This window comes from Triturus cristatus, chromosome 7 (assembly GCF_964204655.1).
Source record: "Triturus cristatus chromosome 7, aTriCri1.1, whole genome shotgun sequence".
NCBI lineage: Eukaryota > Metazoa > Chordata > Amphibia > Caudata > Salamandridae > Triturus > Triturus cristatus.
The window spans coordinates 342225466-342248995 of NC_140590.1; the positions used below are offsets into that span (position 1 = coordinate 342225466).

The 23530-nt window shown below is 44.8% G+C and overlaps 1 protein-coding gene across 1 annotated transcript in view; it reads left to right on the forward strand.

Annotated features, from left to right (window-relative positions):
• The window catches only part of KDELR1 (KDEL endoplasmic reticulum protein retention receptor 1), a 166039-nt gene that overhangs the window by 129475 nt on the left and 13034 nt on the right, over nt 1-23530 (forward strand). Inside the window, exon 4 of the mRNA XM_085616463.1 lies at nt 18770-19022. Within this exon, the coding sequence (XP_085472589.1) occupies nt 18770-19022 (253 nt within the window). The remainder of the gene's footprint in view (nt 1-18769; nt 19023-23530) is intronic.

The window sequence follows — 23530 nt, forward strand, 5'->3', positions numbered from 1 at the left end:
AGCTCAAGACAAACATGAATCAGTATTGGAATCAGCACTGAAGTCAGCGAATGTAGAACTCCACTTGGAAGCTATTTCTGAAAAGTTGAGACCTCTGCTGGAAGTGATTATAACGGTGTTTAGGGTTCTCAAAGTACAGCAAGCTCTTTATACAGCAACAGTTAATCAAAGGCTGTCTTCAGTTGAGGTAACCCTTATGCACCTACCCAAACATCTCGCTGAGGCCAAACAAAGAATTTCTGATCGGTATCAAAAAATGGACAAGATCATTTTGCCAGAGATAAAGAAACTGCAACAGCTGGAAGTTAAAAAAAGAGATGTTGGAGCATCATTCACGACGTAGTAATCTGAGGTTTATCGGGGTCCCAGAAGGAAGCGAGGCTCAGGGGGAAATCAGAACGCCCCTCAGTTGATGAACTCACTTATTAAGAAATATATACTGCCAAATGCCCTGAGTGATTTATCCATCATGAGAGCACACAGAGTCCTCGCCCAGCGCTTTGCTGATGCCAAGTTTCCACAGACAATATTAGTTAATTTTGCAGACTATCGCATCAGAACAGGTTTTGGCTACTGCAATTCATCAAAAGTCTTTTCTCATTACGGAAAATTTCATATGAGGGTGTTCCCGGATTTAGCAGCTGCAACGGCCAGATGTCGTAAGGCTTTCCAGGAGCTGGCTCAAGAATTCAAACGCATTGGGGGGGGGGGGCAAGCCTCTATTGTGCAACAGGCAAAACTAAAAGTGTTGGTGAAGGGGCGATTTGACGTTTTCTCCTCTATTGAAGATACAAACCTTTTGCTATCAGTTATCTCAATATAAAGCTTGACTGTACGATAGGTGGCATTACTCTAGATTGTGGAGTCGGGAATGTATCTTTAATTCTTGGCTTTTTTCTTCTTCTTTTCTCTTTCTTTTTCTCCGGTGGGAGGGAAGCGTTTTTGGGGGGTTAGGTGCAACATCATGGCTCCTATTGGTGGAAGGAGGGCCCAGGGCTGGAGGGTAGGGAGCTCCTCAGTGCTGGGTTGGGGGAGGGGGGCAGAAGTTTGAAGGGTTGTGGGCGGTTTCGCAGTCACAAAACTGAGCAGGGCAAGAGCTAATGTACTACAATGCATATCCTGTGGTATAAGAAATGAGAGGGAGGCCACGATATTGCTGGTAAAATGGGTACAGGTTTACATTTCTGAAAATAGAAGAAAGGTTAAGATCATTTCTTGAAATGGTTAGAAAAATTTGCTCCAGAAATTATCTTTTTACAAGAAACTCATTTTAGTACTAATACTCCCAGGACGTACCTTCCAAAAAAATATCCTTATGCATATTTTTCTTCCGCCACTGCAGCAGTTCATGGTGTTGTGATTTTATTATCAAATTCAATTGACTTGCAGGCTTTGGAAGTAATTCGGGACCAGAGGGGGAGATGGCTTTGGGTTAAATTTAAAATTGAGGAAATGGGGCTAAATCTGGTGAATTATTATTGTCCCATTGAGGATGATACTGCAGCACTAGAACAAATTTATGATACGGCAGTGCAATCAGAAGGCGCCTTGGTCGTTGTGGACGATTTTTTTTATTTGATTCAAAATCTGAAATTTGACACCTCCAATAAAACTAAGCGCCAAGTGAAACCTAAGACGGCAAGGTTAGTACATATGAGGAAAACGGATTTAGCGCTTGTAGATCCATGGAGGGCGGGATACCCGGGCTTCTCCCAGTTCACTTGTTATTCCTCCAGATATAGCACAGCTTCAAGACTGGATTTCTTTCTGGTAGACAAACTCCTGGCTAATGGTAGGACTGAGATTTTTGACAACTCCTTTTCAGATAATTCGGTAGTCTCTTTTATATTCTTCCTTCAGTGTATCTGTAAGAAGAAAGCACAATGGCAGTTTAACAAATCATTGCTGGAGGATCCTACTTGCCTAGAAGAGACAAAAGTTTTTATGAAAGAATTCTTCAAATTTAATTTAAATACTGCTTCTATTTTCACGTTCTGGGAGACCTTTAATGTAGCCTTTAGAGGGCAAGTTATCTCCTATAAAGCACGGATTGCTAAACAGTGTAAGCAAAAGGTTGAGGGGCTGCCAGCAGCTGTGGACAAAGCCAGACAAAAGATAAATGTGGCCGCAATTGAGGAACAATCGCTAAAAATATGGCAGCAGGAATTATCTAAACCTTAGGAAGAGCTAAGGGACTTTTATTGGTGGTAGAAATCATAGGGAGTAAAGCATACCAACAAAAACTTTGAGGAAAACCAGCAGATTGACACATTTTTAGCATGGTCTTTCAAAAGTCGGGAGAGCTCCCAAATAATAAACCAGTTGAGGGATCCGATATCTAATCAATTAGAAGAGGATAATCAGAAGTTTGCGGATATCGTTCTCTCGCATTTAAAAACAAGCATTTGCAATGCAATAGGTCTCGCCTTTACATGAGTTTAAGCTATTGGCATTGTAAATGACAATGCCTTTTATTTATGTTTTAAAAACCAAAACATAAATAAAATGCATTGGCATTTATAATGTCAATTGCTCAAACTTGCGTAAATGCGAGACCTATTGCATTGCAAATGCTTGTTATTAATTAAATGAAAAGCCCATAGGCCTCCCTTATTTAAAATGACATCCTTTTATACTGTGTCTGGTATAGGAAGGGGATATTGTGACCATGGGATCCAGGACCCACTAGTAGTGTAGTGCCATAATGGCGTCATGTGCGCGTAATGTCCTGTTTATTTTTAAAAGCAATGAATATACAATGTTTTACTGAGTTTTTCCATGCCCACAAACTGCGATTTCCAGCCCACGCCACCTCCCACTGATGCGCTCATGCACGCACCCACAACTCCACACACACTGACTCATGCTTGCACATACGCTGACACACCTACATTTTTCACACACATGGACTCCTGGTTGTACACACACATACACACACACAGACACACCTACAGCTTGGCACAGCCAGGGCTCTCACACGCTGCTCCGCACACACACACTCACAGGCAGGCGAGCACACGCACAGCCAGGCATTGCACACACATGACACTCACACCGGCAAACGCATCCCAACAACAGGTCTCACAAACTGACACATTCAAACACACAGACGCCCCGGAGGGCACTCACTCACAACCGAGCACAGCAAGCCGCATCCAGACACACCGACCTACCAGAGACTTGACCGGCATGCCACAGACTCACCCACCTATCACAGATCCCTCTAGACACACCGACCTACCATACACTGGGGTCTCGAAATCCTCTTCCACACCATGTCAATTCAGCGCAGCATAACACGCGCACAGCATTGGTTTGGGAATCACTGAATTAGAAGTACTGGGAACCAAACGGAAACTGCTATGCGCCAGACGTGCAGAGTAGTCAGCTGTTTTAAGCCTCATGCAGTTTTACTTTCTCAATGTGCCCCCGCAGTTTTCTGTAGAATTTACTTACGTACGTGACGTCTCTCAGCTCAACTCCTATCACTACGCACGCGTGATAACTGAAAGTTAAATGCTTTTATCCGGGCAGTGACCGGCTTGCGAGACATTTCACCCAGATACAGCTGGAGCAGTTGGGTGAGACCGGCAGGTGAGTGATTCTGTGTGTGCGTACCGGGCAGATGTGAAGATCGGCCGAGTGCAGTAATGGTGGCTCGCTGGTTGGTATGGGGGCGGGGGTCCTGTTCTGATGAACATGAGCGCTCAGCTCCGGATGTCCTTAATCCCCCAAGAGTCGGGAGCACTGGCACGTGTTCTTCCCTTCCTATGCGACTCCCCCTGGTAGGCTTTGGAACAACGTAGTGAGTATCGCGCGGGGGAGAAATAAAATAGTTGCGTATGTGAACAATCCTTTGTAACCACCCAAACGTGCTCTGGGGAAGCTGGACGGTGGTAAAGTTCCAGGGGTCAACGTGGGTAGTGAAGACAAAGGAAGGAGTTGGCGTTTGAGCCCATTTGATGGGGTGCGTTAAGATTGGTGATGTGGTTGAGACTGTGATTTGAGGCTATTTGAACGGTTATTGAGCGGTAGTGTCTGGACTGCTACGATGACGTGATGTTGTATAGTCTTGTATCTGCCCTTATCGGGAGCACCATTTCAACCAACAGTGGTTTATTGGCCTAAATTAAGGGATGTGGTTAGGCCAGAGCAGCTTCGGGACGGCTTTTATGTTAAAGCAAACCAAATGCTGCGTCCCGCAAGTGGTGCGAGCGTGTCCGTGTGGCGTTGGGCTGTATAGGCGAGCGTGGTGTGAGCGCGCATTGGCAGAGAACAGACGGCGTGAGCGTGCACATGGACTGTCCGGGGGGAAAGTGCACATCTCCTGTCGGGTGTCCAGGCGAGCACAATGGGAGCACGCATCGGCAGATAAGATGGCGAGCGCTGTCACTTCAGAACCCACCAGTCTCGAGCCACGGGGGCGAGGCACCTGCCTGCAGCGCCCACCGCACAGGCCGTCAGGAGCGGACCCCCCAATGCCCGGCATCCCGCGGGCGGCATGGGCCAGGCGAGGAGGGAGCCAATAGCCAGAGCCCTGCGCGCGGGGCCGAGCGCGAGCCGCCGAGACAGGTGAGCTGCGCCCGCGGCCGGGGGGATGGGGACGGGCGGGGAAATGAGGGGAGACGGGAGTTTGGAGAGAAAGAGAGAGAATGCCTGTGATGGGAAGCGGGCAGAAGACACCGGAGAGAGCGGGGCAATAGTAGCTGTTGTTGGGCCGGGGAGTGAAGGTAAGAAGACAGCAGAAGCTGCGCACCGAGCGGTCCGTGAGGGGGCGGAGGAGACCCAGAGCACACGGGTGGGCAAGAGAGAGTCGGGGCCGGGTGTCGGGGGCGCACAGACGGAGAAAGGAAATTTACAGAGAACATGAAAACGGACCGGCCCTGAAGCAGGAGCGCCGAAGACAGAGGCTAAGACACCGAGGAGAGGTTTGAGAGAGGCAGGACTGGGGAGGCAGGTGAAGAGAGAGGGCCGGGAACGAGCGGGCAGGAGGAGAGAGAAGGACACACTGATATAAAGGGAGGAGACATACTGAAGAGAGAGGGACCCAGACAGACAGACAGGGGATGAGCTGAGATGCAACAACTTCTACAATGAGGACGAAAGTGAAACTGCATACTGGCTTGCTGAGGGAAGGGAGACAGGAGATGTGCACGCCGCGTGGCTGTAGGCGCGTACACCAACTCAAATCCGCCGAGACCATGCGCGTGCCCATCTCCTGTCCCACTTCCGAGGCAAGTCAGCAACAATAGATCTCGCTGGCGACAGCGCTTCGCGCTGCGTTCGCCAGGCGAGACCTAAAAATGCACGCAGTTAATAGCAGAGCATGATCAAAGCTCAGCTACCATAGGTATCGAGGGAACATATCCAGCATCTGAATTCTAGACGTACTGAAAAATATGCCCAATGCTAAAGCTTGTGGTTGTGACGAGATCCCGGTAGAAGTATATAGGAGGTTTCAAGTTGAATTACTTGCAGTTTTATCCAAACGTTTTAATCAAATAAAAGAGGGAGCAGCTGTTCCTAAGGAATTTACGGAGTCGGTTGTGATTATTTTTCGCAACAATGATAAAGATCTTTATAATCCTATTTCATATCCACTGATCAGTCTGTTAAATACAGATTATAAGATTTTTAAGAAAATCTGGGCAAGAAGAATTGCACCTTCAGTGGTGCACATAAATCAGAATAGCTTCTTGCCGGGGAGATTATTGGCAACTAATACCTATCTTTGAATACAAGCAAAAGACTACTTCTCGGCTAATCAGATTAAGGCTGCAATACTGATGATGGACCCCGGGAAGGCTTTTGATTTGATGGATTGACGGGCCTTATTTTTTTATATTAGAAGAGTTTGGTTTTCATAATCAGCTGATAGGTATGTTAAAAGAACTATGTAGCCAAGCCATGATTATTATTAACGGAACAGAAGCAGCCAGGGTAAATATTAACAGGGGCACTCGGCCGGGATGTCCATTATCCCCCCTGCTGTTCGCTCTTTTTATTAAGCCACTGGCCAGCTAAAATTCGGGATAATGTACAGATCATAATCCCTATGGTAGGAATGCAGAAAATGAAATTATATGTAGATGATATGATTTTATATCTTAAGGCGGAGGGCTCAAATATAAAGAATGTGTTGGATGAAACTGACAATTTTACGAAAATTGGGGGCTATGGGTTTAACCAAACAAAGACAGAAATTCTTACATTAATTTGACTCCCGCAGAGATACCCGCTTGTTTACCACGTGTATCGCCCAGCCCTATTAGATATCTTGGGATTCTAGTCACAGACCAGTATGCGGATCTGTTCTCATTAAATTATTGAGGGATGTTGGCAAAGGTGAAGAAACTACTAGATAAATGGACGTTACTGAATTTATCATTAGTTGGACGGGTATCTATAGTTAAAATGTCATTTCTTCCACTGCTCTTTCTTTTTATCAACCTCCCTTTGAAAGTTCCTAATTTATTTTTAAAGAACTGGATGGTCTGATTCGGAAATTTGAATGGAATAATAAACAGCCATGCATGAAGTTATCTATACTTCAACTGAATACATCATAAGGTGGCTTAGCACTAACTCATTTTGCAAGATATTATCAGGCATCTCTGTTCAATTTGATAAGCCAAAAAGGTGAGTCAAACTCAGTTTATGATAATTCTTCTTGAACCATGTGATAAATAAAAGCGCAACAAAATTGCCAACTTTCCTACAATTAGCAAAACTCCCCAAGAAAACGAGATATAAGTTGCTACTGGCATTGTGAGGGAGAATCCAGGTGTTTTTCAATTCACAAAATATTTTGGCCTATCATGCTTATACCCCTATTCAAGATTGCCAACTGGTGGCTTAGCTCTGTCTAAAAGACTTGTGCAATTCTGGCAAAAACTGGAATTTGTTAGACTTGGATTTTTAAAAAAAATTTGATGGATTAATCACATGGGATACGGTTCAGATGCAAGCCGGTAGCCAAAGTACAGATTTATGTTTATGTTTTTTTCAAATTGCGAGTTGTTAAAAAAGTAACTACAGCATTCTAAGTGAATCATCATATCAGATTGCTAAACAGATGGCCATCAAGACATCGGGGATAGGTACATGGTATCATCTGTTGCACACCAGCGTTAAAGGCAAAAAAGATATCTTGGACAAATTGCAGAAACTTTTTTCTGAGACAGGCTGTAAATTGAATTTAAAAGAATGGTCATCGCTCTGCGAGCTAAGTTACAAATGGTTACGGGGAGCCAATTTTAAAAGAATACATTTTTTTGTCAAGGTGGTTGCTGTATTATACACCGTCGAAATAAATATAAGATGTATCCCACGATGAGTAACCACTGTTTTAGATGTAACAAGCAGGATGCAGGCGGCTGGGTACATATATTTTTTTAATGTAGTAATTTACAGCAATTTTGGACCAAAGTGTTTATAACTATTTCTCTCTGTGTGTCCACTGCAATCGACCCATTATGTATGTTGGTTCTATTTGGTTCTTCTGGGGAGGTTAAATGCCTTAGGAAACCTCAGCTGTATTTTATATTGATATCGATAACTGTGGCAAGATCACTTATCTTACAGAATTGGTGAACAACTGAGCAGCCAACGATGGGTTATTGGATTAGTAAAATGTGTAGGACATATAGCTTTGAGGAAGCTTATGCAAAGAGAGTTTGTGCCACTCGAAGATTTAGGTTAATATGGGCAAGCTTTTCTCTCCTTTTTATAAGTTAATCAATGTGAATACAGTAGGAATGGTTTTTGGTTTTTATTTGCTCTATTTGCACTTTCGACATTGTATGTCAAATGATTCTCAGGCATATTTAGTAGATTGTTGTTGCATTATGTGGATATTTTCAAGATGTGCAAGAGAATGTAGCAAATCAGGAGATGGGTATCTATTGTTTGATGAAATTGTATATTTTTTAATAAATTAAGTACTATGCCGTTATAATTGCACTTTGCGCTGTTGCACTTTATTTTTCTGATGCTATGTAGGTCAATGAATGCAGAAGCTATAAAATCTATGTAAGAACATCTAGTAACTAGATTGCTGCTATGCACGTATGCACTTTATCGGTCTCTCTCGTTGTACGTTGTTGGGCCATGCTGTGACATGTATTTGCCTTTTATGGATACGTTCTTGTTTACTTCTGTAACACTACTCTTGTACTGCTCTGATGAAAAAATATTTTTTTTTAAAAAGGGTTGTCTGGATTAGTGCAGGGTGCTACTTACATAAGTGAGCACCATATACTAAGCTAGCCTCCCACACCAGTCAACTATTGGGTAAACAAAATATCACTGCCTGATGAAGAAAGTATAAGGATTGATGCAGAGTGAAAGAAGGCAGAGACTGGGGCGGGTATTGCAGGAGCAATGCCAGTTCAACTGCTATTATTGGTATGTATGGCTGCCAACAGTGGAAGATGCTCAGAATAATGTACGGTACTTACCTGAAGAACAGTAGAAGATAACGGCAGTTGTGTAAGTGGCAAGAGGCAAGAAGGCAAAAACTAGCATTGAGGCAGCTCTTTAAGTGACTGACAGAGCAGGTAGACTGTTGGGAACAGGCTTGGCCTTAACCCCTTGAGTGCCCGCCCCTTTCCCCGCCCTGTGCCGGCCGTTGCATTAGCGGGCGGGGTCTATGACGAGCTGGACTCGTCATGGGCACAGCGCAACCGCGGCCCATGACGAGTCCAGCTCGTCATGGGCACTCAAGGGGTTAAGACGCCATGGCTTATTGTGGCTTTCTGGATTGAGCCACAAGGAAGATGCCCAGTATACTAATATGCCATTTGATGGGTATCGCCTATTCACTCAATATGTTGATAATGTTCTAGGTCATATGCAAAAAGAAATGAAAGCAACCCTGTTCATGAGAGCCCTGCAGTAGTGTTTTCTCACTTGGTAGGGTTCTGGGAAATCGGATGCCTATTCAGCACATGCTTATCGCACAATATTACAAACCTGCGTATGCAAAATGTCACTCCAGCTCCTGGTACAAGGATAAGACATCCAAGGACCGTTCTCTTGAGGAAAAGGTTAAGGTAGCAACAATGTCCATAACGTCAGAAGAGGTCCTAACTAGTGACCAGGTGTACATAGCTGCTGCATAAGAGACACCTGTTTGGAACTAGAGGTGTGATTAAAATTATTCCATCATATTTGAAAATACGTAACTATAGCTATTTAACTGATAAAGACTTTAAGGGACTGATACAGCATGTGGCTTGTTTGAAGAGCAGAGTATCACAAACTCAAACATACAAAGGCAAGAACATGAACTTTTTTTCTGTTAAAGGAAGACCTTTTTTTTTTTTTTGCAAGATTTAACAAGCAGAAAGTGATCAAAAAGTATTCCCTGTTTACTACTTTGTGATCACAGGGCAATTAATTATTAGGCCTGTGCCCCCCCCCCCCTCCAATCAATGTGTGTGCACAAGCAGTTTCAGAATGACGTTATGACAAGATGTCGTCCTGCTGATTACTGGAATGCACACTTCCACATCATGATGCCCTAGAAACACAAGAGCTATCTAAGGATAAGCCCAAATTGTTAGTTACTGAGAAATGTTTCCTACGCCACCTGCTTGGGCTCCTGAATAGTACACTACTACTTCCACTCAGGCTCAATCTGGGACTTCAGCCAATCAAGGAGGGGGCGAGGAGGAGGACTATACTTTATTGGAGATGAATTAGGGCCACATCCGAGTTACATTTTTATCAAGAGGGGCTCAAAGACGTCCTAGCAATTCTTGGTTCAGGAAGTTTACCATGGATCAGGTAAATTAAAGACAGCTTTTTTATATATTTTTTTTATATATATAGTGCGAACTAGGCCAGAGACATCGGGTATCCGAGCGCTTTACATGAGCACCAGTTCCGTTACAGATGGACACATTAATTGTAGGTCTCGCCTGAGCAGGCGCATGCGCTGCTCTGGCAATACATTTAGTGTGTGGGCTTTAAAAAGCCGACCACAGCTTTTTGGCTGGCATAGAGCGTGCGGTTACGCGCACAATGACGAGCAGAGGCGCCATCTTGCTTTCCTCTCTCGTCATGGTGCACGCACATCGCACACCACTCGCCAGCCTGCTTTCACTTTTGCCGTCGCGCGTACTTTTTAAAAATTTTCTTTTAGCGCGCACGTGCATACAACTCCCGGGCTTCTTTACGCACACGCACCACTCGCGTGCTTTTTTCCCGATGCTCTGCTCCGCTGTGCCCTTTTCAAGAGCGTCTAAATGTAGATCTATATTCGAAGATGCAAAAGGTAGAGTACAGTTAATTAGCTGCCTATGAAGGCATGCTTTGGGTGTTCGGCGTGGGCGTGGTTCTTTATTTCGAAAGCAGTGCATGCAACATTTCTCTTGCCCCTTTAGAAGCAGGCCCACCCCACCTCACGTTGGGTTTGTCTTTGATGTCATCTGTGTCACTAGCTACTTGCATACAAAGGAGTATTTGATACAATACTGCCATCGTATGGTCTACTAGCGCAAATGATTGACTTAGAACATGATCGCACGCTGCTTCCATCACAAACAGGCGAGTAATAATGGCAATGTACAAGGCTCAATTTCTCAGAAAATGGCTGTGAGTGGAGATTAGTATATGTTATTCACAATGACGTCCTGTCATTATGGTATTCCTCAGTTAAAACAAGCTTACTTTATCATGCAGAAATGTGAAAAGATGATTGTTGTTGGGTTGTTTTAATTTTCATAAATCACATGTATGATTCTCTCATTTCACTGTGCAATTGATGTCCAAAATTGGCATTATTTTTAGACTGATGTGTCGAGCTTACTATTAGATGTTGCAGCTTTATTCAGAGTAAACAAAATGTACTGGGTGTATGTATTCAAACACTCAAGCTTGTTGTTAAGGTTATGTGTTCCAAAGCACAAACTAGCCTCGCATTTGTAGTTCATTATGCAATAGAAGCGTTAACGGTGTGATGTTCCGCTAATTCTCAGATAAAGAGATTCAAAGATAACTCTATACTGGCCCTCTCTCATGCAGCCAGTGGGGATTAAGAACCTCCCTGAAGACAGATTACACATGTACAGTGTTTGCTGATGCTAGCAGTTGCAGTGCTGCGTCACAGGATGACACACCAGCTTCCTCTAAGGGAACCGGAGGCCCCTTCATAGTGAAGGACTCTGTACACGCTGAACCACCGCCGACTTGTGGCCTTGCAATAGGAGTCCTTACTTTTTTTTTTTTTTAAGTGGAGTGACTAACGCAGTTAGGCAGTATGCAAGTGTCTGTCAACAAAGAGAGGGATGAGTGGGTAAGATTAACGAGGTCCAGTGTACATACCCAAACGACTAATAAGACAAAAAAGAGTACAAAGTTCCTCAGGCCAGAGAAGAGAAAGTAATGGTCTCAGCAAGCAATGTCGTCTGTCATGGAAAGGGGGAAACCCTTTTGTTGGAACTAGGGCCCTCACACACCCAGCAAGCTAGGTGTCATGCTTCATCATTTGAGCCTGCCCCTCGTCAGGTCGGCGCTGCAATTCCTGACGGGCTCCCAATAATGGGGCTCTTTGGCGGGGATCTTCTGTTCCTGCCGAAGGGTGCTGTGGGGGTAAGGGGCCCTAGACTGTGTAGATGTGGTGTGAGGATAAAATAGGTACTGTTAGTCCACAAAAATAGTATTTAATAAAGTGGTAAACAGCCTAATTAAAAAGAAAAGTGAGGTGGGGATAGCTACTAGTGATTATGACGCTAGTTGTGTATGCCCTACTCTCAAAAAGATCAACATGTTTCTTGCCTATAAAGCCAGTGAAAGGTCACGGCAATTCGTCAGGATCAAAAAAACATAGACTATCTACAACGGAGGTATGTGCGTTTTACATACCAGAGAGGTGCTCAGGAGTAACCTATGGAAAGATAGGAGACATAAAAAACATGACAAAATACTGTATGGTAAACAATACACACATAACATAATGAGCTGAAATCATCAAGAGTGTCCTGGGGGGTGGCTCCCAGGGGGGGTATTAAAAGGTCACAGAGGACGAGACCAACCAAGAGACAGGACTAGGGGCGGAGACAGACAGAGGGGAGGTGCAGAACTCACCTCGTGTACTAGCAAGGCAATCTTGCAGCAGTCTCCGGCGGGTAAAAAGGACTCCCAACGTGGGTCCTGGGGTAAAAAACCGGGAAGAGCGATTATAAAAACCATGAGTAGACCAAAACCATTAGTGGCATGATCTTCCCAGCAATCCAAACGGTAAGTAGAGTGCTGGAGGGTGATGGCAGCCTTACATTTCAAAAAGGTACTAACATGAGCGATATGGTGTGCAGCCATGGTAACCCTCATACTCAGGGGCCAAAGCGTGTCGCCGCCCAAATAGTCAATGAGGTCAATAACAGGATTGTTACGGAAAACTCATGAGCAAAAATGGGGGTAACCGCCGTAGCCCTTGGTAGCGGATGGGTCAGTGCAGGACGTTCTCGCTCGTGGAGTCTTAGAAGTCATGGAGGCGCCAAAAAGCCCCCTACGTGTCGCCAAACTCACCTTATGGAAAGTAGAGCGGCGGAGCCCGATGCACTCACCTGCGTCGTTCGACGCTTGGGATGAAAGACCTACCCCTACCGCCGGACCTGGGATGGGTCCCGTACAGTGTCGGTCTTGGCCAGATGAGGAAATCGGGAGACGTCAATTACGTCACGTGACCACGGATGTCTCGATCCCATTGGTCGGGGAATGGACAGTGGTGCGGCCATGTTGGAACGGGTAGTTAGATTAACTATCGATATCCGGTATGTGTCAGGAAGTGATTCTACATGGTAACAACCAGCCTTTTTTAGGCAGAGGCTGGGGCAGAGGAAGAAGGCGCAACAGAAGAGGCGCACAGAAACAGGTCCACTGGCAAGAACTACCAACCAGCGGCATGGACACCAGGAGCAGAACGAAGGACAAGAGGAACTAGTAGTGAATCTTTCACATAGGGTCCTCACAGCTCCTGAGAAATCACTACTGCAGAAAGGTCTTGGTTTTGTCCCCACTCCTAGGGTTGACAGATTTAGGGATCACTGTGAAATCCATAATCTTTTTCGGAAGATACGCCTTAAAGCCTTCTTTCAGGACCAACCTCACAACGAGGTTATCGATTCTGGATTAAGAAACCCCTCTACCTTCACTCCACAGAATAACATGGTTCCTGTGGAGATCCTCACATTTGAAAAAGCGGTTTTGAAAGAACTAGATTCACCCCACAGGGAGGCCCCTTTCCATAATCTGACTAGGCACGAAACCCTTCTCTTGAAAAACCTCTCTGAGGATTCCACGATTACTGTCAAACAGGCGGACTCCACGAGCGAGAACGTCCTGCACTGACCCATCCGCTACCAAGGGCTACGGCGGTTACCCCCATTTTTGCTCATGAGTTTTCCGTAACAATCCTGTTATTGACCTCATTGACTATTTGGGCGGCGACACGCTTTGGCCCCTGAGTATGAGGGTTACCATGGCTGCACACCATATCGCTCATGTTAGTACCTTTTTGAAATGTAAGGCTGCCATCACCCTCCAGCACTCTACTTACCGTTTGGATTGCTGGGAAGATCATGCCACTAATGGTTTTGGTCTACTCATGGTTTTTATAATCGCTCTTCCCGGTTTTTTACCCCAGGACCCACGTTGGGAGTCCTTTTTACCCGCCGGAGACTGCTGCAAGATTGCCTTGCTAGTACACGAGGTGAGTTCTGCACCTCCCCTCTGTCTGTCTCCGCCCCTAGTCCTGTCTCTTGGTTGGTCTCGTCCTCTGTGACCTTTTAATACCCCCCCTGGGAGCCACCCCCCAAGACACTCTTGATGATTTCAGCTCATTATGTTATGTGTGTATTGTTTACCATACAGTATTTTGTCATGTTTTTTATGTCTCCTATCTTTCCATAGGTTACTCCTGAGCACCTCTCTGGTATGTAAAACGCACATACCTCCGTTGTAGATAGTCTATGTTTTTTTGATCCTGACGAATTGCCGTGACCTTTCACTGGCTTTATAGGCAAGAAACATGTTGATCTTTTTGAGAGTAGGGCATACACAACTAGCGTCATAATCACTAGTAGCTATCCCCACCTCACTTTTCTTTTTAATTAGGCTGTTTACCACTTTATTAAATACTATTTTTGTGGACTAACAGTACCTATTTTATCCTCACACCACATCTACACAGTCTAGGGCCCCTTACCCCCACAGCACCCTTCGGCAGGAACAGAAGATCCCCGCCAAAGAGCCCCATTATTGGGAGCCCGTCAGGAATTGCAGCGCCGACCTGACGAGGGGCAGGCTCAAATGATGAAGCATGACACCTAGCTTGCTGGGTGTGTGAGGGCCCTAGTTCCAACAAAAGGGTTTCCCCCTTTCCATGACAGACGACATTGCTTGCTGAGACCATTACTTTCTCTTCTCTGGCCTGAGGAACTTTGTACTCTTTTTTGTCTTATTAGTATGCAAGTGTCATCATGATGCTTGACATCACACCATGGCATCACTGGAAGTGATATCACAAACCTTGATGTCCTAGGAAGTGACATCACAAGAAGTGGCATCAGATCTGAACACTTAACACGTTTCGGAGGTCTATCATGAGTCCATTTGAGTGCATTATAAGATTTAACAAATTTGATTTTGTGTCTGAATTGTGCCAAATAAGTGATGCAATCCAGACGTAAAAGATGGTCCTTATTTTTCATATGATTATTATTTTTTTTTAACTCTGCCTTAAAGAAGTTGGCAATAAGGAAAAACATAGCAGTACATCTAATCAGCTTAATTGGTTGCAAAGTATTCATTTTAAAATATCTTACAGGATTAAGGCACCTGCTGCAGAGATCATGATCATTGCTTGCCCAGTGAATCCCAGGGAATACTAATAATAGTAAAATAAGTTTGTAGGGTAACGCATTTGCTGGAGGGACCAGTCTTTTCTCTATTCCCAGTTTTAAATCAAAGTAGGGTAGAGGGTTCATGTGTCTCCTGCAAAGCACATCTTCTAACTTGCAGATGGCCTATTTTTATTTTATATAGCTAGGTGAGTTACTGCTTTTAATACACATATCATTTTGTTACTCGCAGTTCATAAATTTTAATCCTTCTAATATAGAACAGCAAGCATGAAGGACACGCGACTCCTACACCTTGTAACCCTCACTGTCTTATATAACACATCTTGCTCATTGATTTACACATTAATAGGATTTATTGTCAATGTATAATGTGTACGTGTTATGTAAAGCGCTCCGACTCCCTGCATTGGGATAAGTAGTACCATAAAAGAAATAAAACAAAATAGTGGTATTTAAATTATTTGTGTAACTACTGGAGCAGACCAACACTTCTGACATTGTTACAGTACATCCATATCTCTTATATACAGGGATTGAACAATTTAAAAAGCATGCCTCTCCTTGGTGTTTGTGATGTGATAACAAGCTGTGTGCTTTTGTTTCCACTCCCTTGAATTTTCATCTAGGTTTGAGACTCTTGTAGCCCCAGCTAGGATGTTGGAACAAAAGAAGGCCTGATGGCCCCTTAAATTCGGCCTTTGTTAAGGGCCCAGCTGGAGTCTGAAATATGAAAAGCCCCCTCGCCACCTACACGTTGCTGCTAGAAATGAAAGCAGACATGTTGCAGGTTCCTGCTGAATGCGTCCCGGTGTCTGAGAATTACACCGGAAAAAGTTCTGCATATTTCAGTGGGGTCCACTTCTTGCAGGAGGGATGGCGCCTACCCCGTGAATAACAGTTGGCGGACGGCGTGTACCCCCGTCACCCCCAGCAACTGTGCACAGAATACAGGTGTTAATAAAAACAGAGCATTCACTAAATCAGCTTACTGCAATCAACTAGCGTCATTTATTTACCCGAACAGTCTATTCCGCAAGGGTTCCGTTGCCTCTCTACTTTCCTGGGTACCCTTATCTTTCTCCGAGGGTGTCTCTTTCGTAATCATTCACTATTACCGTACATCTGTAGCCAGGGTACCTCTTTCCTTCTGGCCAGATGTCTCTTGCTGTCTGGTTCCACGCGTCTCGTTTGCTATCCTTTTAAGCCCCACCTGGATGTCATTTTCCTTTGAAGCAGCTACCCTCCAACCGTCTCGCGTTGCTTGTAACCCAAACCCGGTCTTCCAAAATTGCTGACCGGCTGACCGACTTGCGTCCGTTGCGCTCTCACTGCCGTTCAGCTGTCGCTATGAACCCCTTGTGATCCTGGCCCTCCGTCTCTTCTGCGATGGCTGTTGTCCGGGCTGACTCTGGTCTGCCTGTGATCTGCTTCTGCAATGGCTTCTACCCTCCCTCCCAGTGTCTCTGATATCCTTCAGCGCAGCCGGTGCCGTTAAGGACACATTCGTTAATTGGGAGATTAAGTGTTTTGCCCACAATCACAGGTTGTTGAGGCGACACCGAGACTGGAATCCAGTTCAGCAGCTCCGAAGTAGGCAGCTCTGACCCTTACGCCAACTGGGTCCTGTTATGGGCTAATAGAATTTTGTTGCGGTACAGTGAGCCTATTCTCTACATAATGGCACATTCTTGATGCTCATTTGGCTTTTCCTCTGTCACGGTTGCCCATATTTACGTGCATTGAGCTTGATATGGTGAATTTTAATTCTTCCTTCTTTATGGCCCATAATTAATGCGTATTGATTTCACTTCCTCAATGGTCCCACTCATTCTCACTCGCACTGTGTGTGCGCCCCCTCTCTGTTTTATGCATTCTTTTACGCTTCCTCTAAGTCTCTCTCAAGCACATACACACACCCACACAATATATTGCTCTTTCTCTATCACCATTTGTCCTTCCTATAGGTAGCATTCTTTCTAATCTATTGTTCTCCTCTCGTACTAACTCAGTCAGTATTTCTCACATGTTTATTTCTCCCCCCACACACACACACCCTCTTACCTCAGTGTTGCATTCTCTATCTCTGCCCTCAAAGCTTCTATATATATTAGATGATACTGATTTCATACTCTGTCCAATCAGTTTCCAATGTGCCCCATTGCTATAAATGCAGTCTGCCCTCGCAATTAAGCATCTGTACATTCTCCCTTACTGTCAGTCTGTTCCTCGTGTTGTAATTTAGGTACTGTTTCCCAACTTCCACCCTCCTATTTATGTATCTTCCCCATAACAAAAAAAACTATAACAAACAAGCATCAAAACAGGCAAGAAGAAGTTGTCAGCATTGCAAAAAACAAAAACAAAAACTCAGACATTTTTAATCAGTTATTTTTTTAATAAGGTTGTTCAGTTATACATAATGTCTTCTTGGTTATATATAAGGTAACAAAAATACTTATAACACTTTATTATTATAACATATCAACATGCTGGACAGTAGCCACATTGCTGTTCAACATAACTTAAACACATTGGCATAGCCAATAGCTCTGGCTAAAAACTTATAAGGGCCCAAAAGCGAGACCTATTGGCTATGCCAATGCTTGTTATGTTAGGTACGGGGAGATTAAGTGATCTGCCCATAATCACAGGATGTTGAGCGTTGTTGCCGAGACTTGAACCCGGTTCCCCAGCTTCAAGGTCGACCGCTCTAGCCGTAAGGCTACATCCTCTCTTAACAAAGATGCGGTGTGGTGACTTGTGGACAGATCCGGGGGCAGTTCCCATGATTGGTGAAATAACGCTAAAAAGGAAGTAGTGGCAGTACAAAACAAATCTAATGCTGGCCTTCACCTCCTATGGCACTTTGACCAACTCAGTTCTCCAGATTAAGGATGATTACAAGCTGGAACACTTTTTACACGAGCTTGAGACCCTCCCCCACCCCCAAGCCGGGAAGCTGTATTTGCAGTTTAGATACTGCACACTACTGTTTGTCTCTGTCACTGCCAAATGTGGCAGTACAGTAGACCTTGCTATGTGTACCTGCCATTCTTGTGGGGCAGACAGGGAAACAGAAGAGTAGGTTTTATTATTTTGACTGGCATATTTAAAGGGCAGGAAAAAGTGGATGATCCCTGTATGTCGACTTTTAGGTGTTAGGAAACACGTAGCTGCACTTTGTATTATAAAAACTGCTGCTAGACAATTTTTGGTCATTTCTCTTTGCCGCTTTTTAATAGCTATGTGGAGGATCAGACAAAGGGCGTGTAAGCGAATGATTGTTTCTGGTATTGTAATAATCTGGCTCTTCGAATGGTGTGCACCCAAATACTGTTCTCCTGAAGGAGGAAGCATGGGTGCCTTTACTTTTTAACTGAGCGTTTCTTGTGTGTTGAATGAGGTTTTAATTGCTATTTTATTATTCATTATTTTATGTGAAGCGCTTGTATGTTTTAAATGTGACTTTTTTTCTTCTTCTGCTTTTATGGCATATTGACAAAATAAAGTATTGAAACATTTAACAAGTAACTAGTGAATTTGAGCGCGTGGTACACTAGCAGTATGTAGGATAATATAGGAGTTACTATTTTGAGAAAAAAACACTTTTGCCAGTAATGAGGAATCTCTGAAGGGTTCCGCTGATTACACCATATTTTGATGTTCATCATTGAATGTACTCAAAAGGCATACCTGCTTGGAGATCTGACCCAAGTGGAAGAACTGCTAGTAGCTGTGATTTATTTTCCCAAAGCGATAGTAAGAAATCAGGTGTGTAAGGGAACTGAATGGAATGTGTTGTTCAATATTCCCATTGATCTCTGGCGTTGGGCATATCTGGATTGGTTTTTTCTGTTAATTCCTGCCTTACAAGTCTTCTTATGCTTCCTCTCCATTTGCAGATCCTGTGGACGTTCTCCATCTACTTGGAGTCGGTGGCCATTCTTCCCCAGCTCTTCATGGTGAGCAAGACTGGTGAGGCAGAGACCATCACTAGCCACTATCTCTTCGCCCTTGGTCTATATCGTACCCTCTATCTCTTCAACTGGATCTGGCGCTACCAGTCAGAGGGCTTCTTCGATCTCATCGCTATTGTTGCAGGGCTCGTACAGACAATTCTGTACTGCGACTTCTTCTACCTGTACATCACAAAAGGTGAGGGGATGTGACAAGTGGAGCTGTTATGTCCCTGAAACTCTTAGGCACCAAAGCCAGTTTGTTTTATGCCTTAACAATACAACTGTGAGGGTCTCAAATTGAATGGCTCTGCTACTTGGTTTTTGCTAAATCACTGGAGGGTGTTCTTCATCTCTAGTGACTTCTACCAGGAAATTTATGCCACTGAATGTTTGGCTAGGATTGGTTTGTGCATCTCACGCCTCAACTACTCCGGTTATTTGGTTTAAGGTATCCGCTATTTCACTTTACGGTGGAAATATTCTGTTCGAGGCATGTAAGCTGTAGATCACATGCTTTGCATACTTCTGCCATCTAGTGTTGGTCCGGATGTTTGCAAGTTGTTTTTCTTCGAAGAAATCTTTCCAGTCGCAAGGTAAGGTGACTCCTCCTTTCGGTGATAATGCGCATGGGCATCAACTTCATTGTTATATTGTTTTTTAGCGCCATTGGGTTCGGACATGTATTGCTGCTCTACGGTGCAAAACAGTTTCTTCGGGTTCCCCTCGGTGCACAATCCACTCTACCCACGTTGGTATTGTTTTGAACGCGTATCCCACTTCTCTGCATATCGTATCCGTCAAGGAAAACCTCTATTTCGATCGAACATCTTCGGGAAGGATGTCTGGCCAACCTGCGTCAGTCCACTTCGCAGTCTATGGAACGGACTCCATTCAAATTCTGCCCTTGGTGCCACGCAAAGTATCCGAGCACCGACTCGCACGGAGTCTGCAACTTGTGCTCTCCGGAGCACAACGAACAGGACTGTGACGCGTGCAGATCATTCCGATCAAAGATCGTCGGGCTCGACAATGCGAGATGCAGAGTCAAAACGTCGAAGACACGCCGGACATCTTTGGCGAAGAATCCGAGCACGAATTTGACGCTCAGGGGCCCGATGAAGAACAAGAGGAACTTGTCTCCATTTCTGAATCGGACTCCGAGATGGAAGAAGACTTGCCATAAGATCAACGTCCCGTGAGTACCAAGCGCCCCTTGACCCAAACTCCAATTCAGCCGAAACAAAAGGCTCTGGTCCCACCCCCGCCTTTGGGCTGCGGTCGGCACCGAGAAGATGTTTCAGACACCCCACCCTCCGGCTCTGCACTGAAACATGGCACGAAGCCTTCAGGCTCGGGATTGAGTCGGCCAAAGTCTGACACCAAGCCGAAAGCTTCTGGCTCGATGCCAAAGACCACTTCGGAGCCGAAATCATTGACGCCTAAATCCAAACCTCCTTCGGCACTGAAACCTTCCACGCCGAAAAGATATTCCACCTCGGCACCGAAATCCTCGATGCCGAAACCTAAAACTGGTCCTCTGAAGCTGCAGGTCCCGATTTTCGATGCCTTAACGCCTAAATCGGACTCGAAACAGAAGGAACTTTATATAAACCCAGATACAGGACGTGTTCTTACTAAACCACCTCCAAAACGCAAGACACTCTTTACCATATTCTTTTGAAGAAGAAGAATGTAAGTACTAACCCCTCCCCTCCACCACCATGTTCCCCTACACCAACTTCTCCACCCTTGCAGCATTTGCTGATTACTACAACTAACTCTCCACCACCACTACCTGATGATGATGAAGATGGAGATGGGGGGGGGGGGGAGGGGAGACAAACTTTTACCAATAGACCCCTGGAAAGATTATAACACGGATTCACCTACAGATAACGACCCAGATCTTTACCCTGCAAAGCCTTCCCCTCCTGACTGCAATGTACGATATTTAGAATTACTTACTAGAGCTGCGGAATGTCATGGGGTACAGTTACACAAGGAATCTCTAGAGGAAGATTTCCGATTTGAAATGCTCAGTAGCACACTAAGGGCTATCCATACTACCTATTCATAAAGGTATGATGAGACATGCTAATGATATCTTTAAAGATCCAGTGCGTGCTCGCATTTTCATCCCCAGAATTGATCAAAAATATAAGCCTGCTCCCTCAGATCCAGTCTTTATTAAAGGGCAGTTGCCACTAGACTCTTTGGTGGTCTCTAATGCCCGTAAACGGGCCAATTCACAGACTACAAGGGATGCTCCCCCTCCAGACAAAGAGACAAAACTATTAGACGCCTCTGGTAAAAGAGTACCCGTCCAAGCAGCAAATCATAGGCGTATTGCCAACACCCAGGCCATGCTAGCCAGGTATGATAGGGCGCACTGGGATGAAATGGAGCAATTGCTACAACACCTCCCAGATGAATACAAATCAAAAGCCCGGAAGGGAAGCTCATATCCAATTCCTCAATTAGATTGCCATTTAGATGCTGCAGACACCGCAGCTAGAGAGATCAACACTAGTGTGTTATTAAGGAGACATGCATGGTTAAGGATTTCAAGTTTCAATCCCGAAGTCCAATAGTCTATTTTAAATACTCCCTTTGACAAGGAACATCTCTTAGTTCCCAAAGTCAATAAAGCATTAGAAAAATGAAAAAAGACACAGAAGTAGTCATGTCTATGGGAGCTCTGCAGTCCTACTCTAATCGGGGCTCCTTCTACCGTGGAGGGTCGAAAACCATGTCCTCAGACAATACTGCCACCTCCTACAAAGGCAACAATCAATCCTCCTCTACAAGGGGTTTCTTTAGAGGAGGATATAGATGCAACAGCAGCAAAGGTCAAGGCAGGAGTTCCACACCACGTAATTCCCCCTCCCCCAACAAACAGTGACTTGCCTACACTTCTTCCGGATCATTTTAACACCTGTCGGGGGACATCTTCTACAATTCCTTCCCATTTAGCAATCTATCACCACAGACAAATGGGTGTTAGGAATTATCGAAAATGGTTATTGCCTGGAGCTTACCAGCAATCCTTCAAGCATTCCACTGCGTTCTCACAAAATGTCACCAAAACATTTTCATCGACTTCAGCAAGAAGTCCAATCGCTCTTGTCCAAAGGAGCCATAGAACCTGTGCCGTCACAACATCAAGGGACAGTTGTCTACTCCCTGTACTTTCTCATCCCCAAAAAGGACGGCTCCTTGAGACCTATTCTAGACCTCAGAGAACTAAACCCCTACATACTTTCAGAGCATTTCCACATGGTGGCACTTCAACAAGTGCTCTCACTTCTACAACAGGGCGATTTTATGTCTACCCTAGACTTAAAAGACACATATTTCCGCATTCCAGTTCACCCTGCTCATCGCAAATACCTCAGATTCATGATAGCGTATCATCATCACCAATTTAAAGTACTATCGTTTGGGGTCACCACTGCTCCCAGGGTATTTACCAAATGTGTGGGAGTAGTCGCAGCACATCTGAGAAGACAACACATCCGTGTCTTCCTATACCTGGACGACTGGCTCATCAAAGCCTGCACTTACCAAATGTGTCTCCAACACACTCAAATCACTATTCAATGACTTCACCAACTAGGGTTTACAGTAAATGTGTTGAAGTCTCATCTATAGCCTTCCAACACACAAATTTACCTGGGAGTCACTGTAGACGCTCAGTAAGCTCTAGCCTCTCCCAATACATCCAGGATTCATGGCATTCAGTCCCTTCTCACTCAATTTCAGCTCAACCAATCATTACCAGCAAAAGTATTCATGCAACTGCTAGGGATGATGGCGTCTTGCATTTTAATTGTTCCCCACGCAAGACTTCACATGCGTCCTCTTCAAGAATGCTTAGCAAGTCAGTGGAACCAGTCGCAGGGTCAGTTGACCGATGTAGTGTTGGTAGATGGCCGCACCCGTCGGTCTCTGCAGTAGTGGAACCCACAAAAGATATCCAAAGGGTGGCCTTTTCTCAACCCTGTTCCACAGATAGTGCTAACAGCAGACGCATCACTCACTGGTTGGGGCACTCACCTACCGACTCACACAATCCAGGGATTGTGAAGTCTAAAGTACAAGAGCTTCCATATAAATCACCTAGAGCTGCTAGCTGTGTTTCTAGAGCTCAATGCCTTCCAAACTCACCTAATAGGCAAAACTGTCCTAGTCCGCACAGACAACATGACAGCTATGTATTTTATACAAAAACAAGGGGGGGGGGGGGCACTCTCTCCAACTGACACGCCTAGCACAAGCTTTTTGGAATTGGGTCATACATCACAAAATGTATCTCCTAGCAGAACATCTTTCAGGAGTAAACAATCAGATTGCAGACCATCTCAACAGACAGAGACAGCAAATCCACGAGTGGGAACTTCACCCCCAGAACCCTTCTTCCCTACTTTCAGGAATGGGACTTTTTTTACATAGACATGTTCGCCACAGCTCAAAATGCAAAATGCCCAAGCTTCGCCGCCAGGTTCCCACACCCCCTCTCCAAAGGCAAAGCCCTATGGGTGAACTTGTCAGGGATATTTGCCTACGCTTTTCCACCTTTCCCACTCATTCTGCTAGTTGTTCGGAAGCTCAGACAATCATTCCTCAAACTCATTCTCATAGTTCCCACATGGGCAAGTCAACCTTGGTTCACCACCCTGCTATAGAGCTCTTAGTAGTTCCACA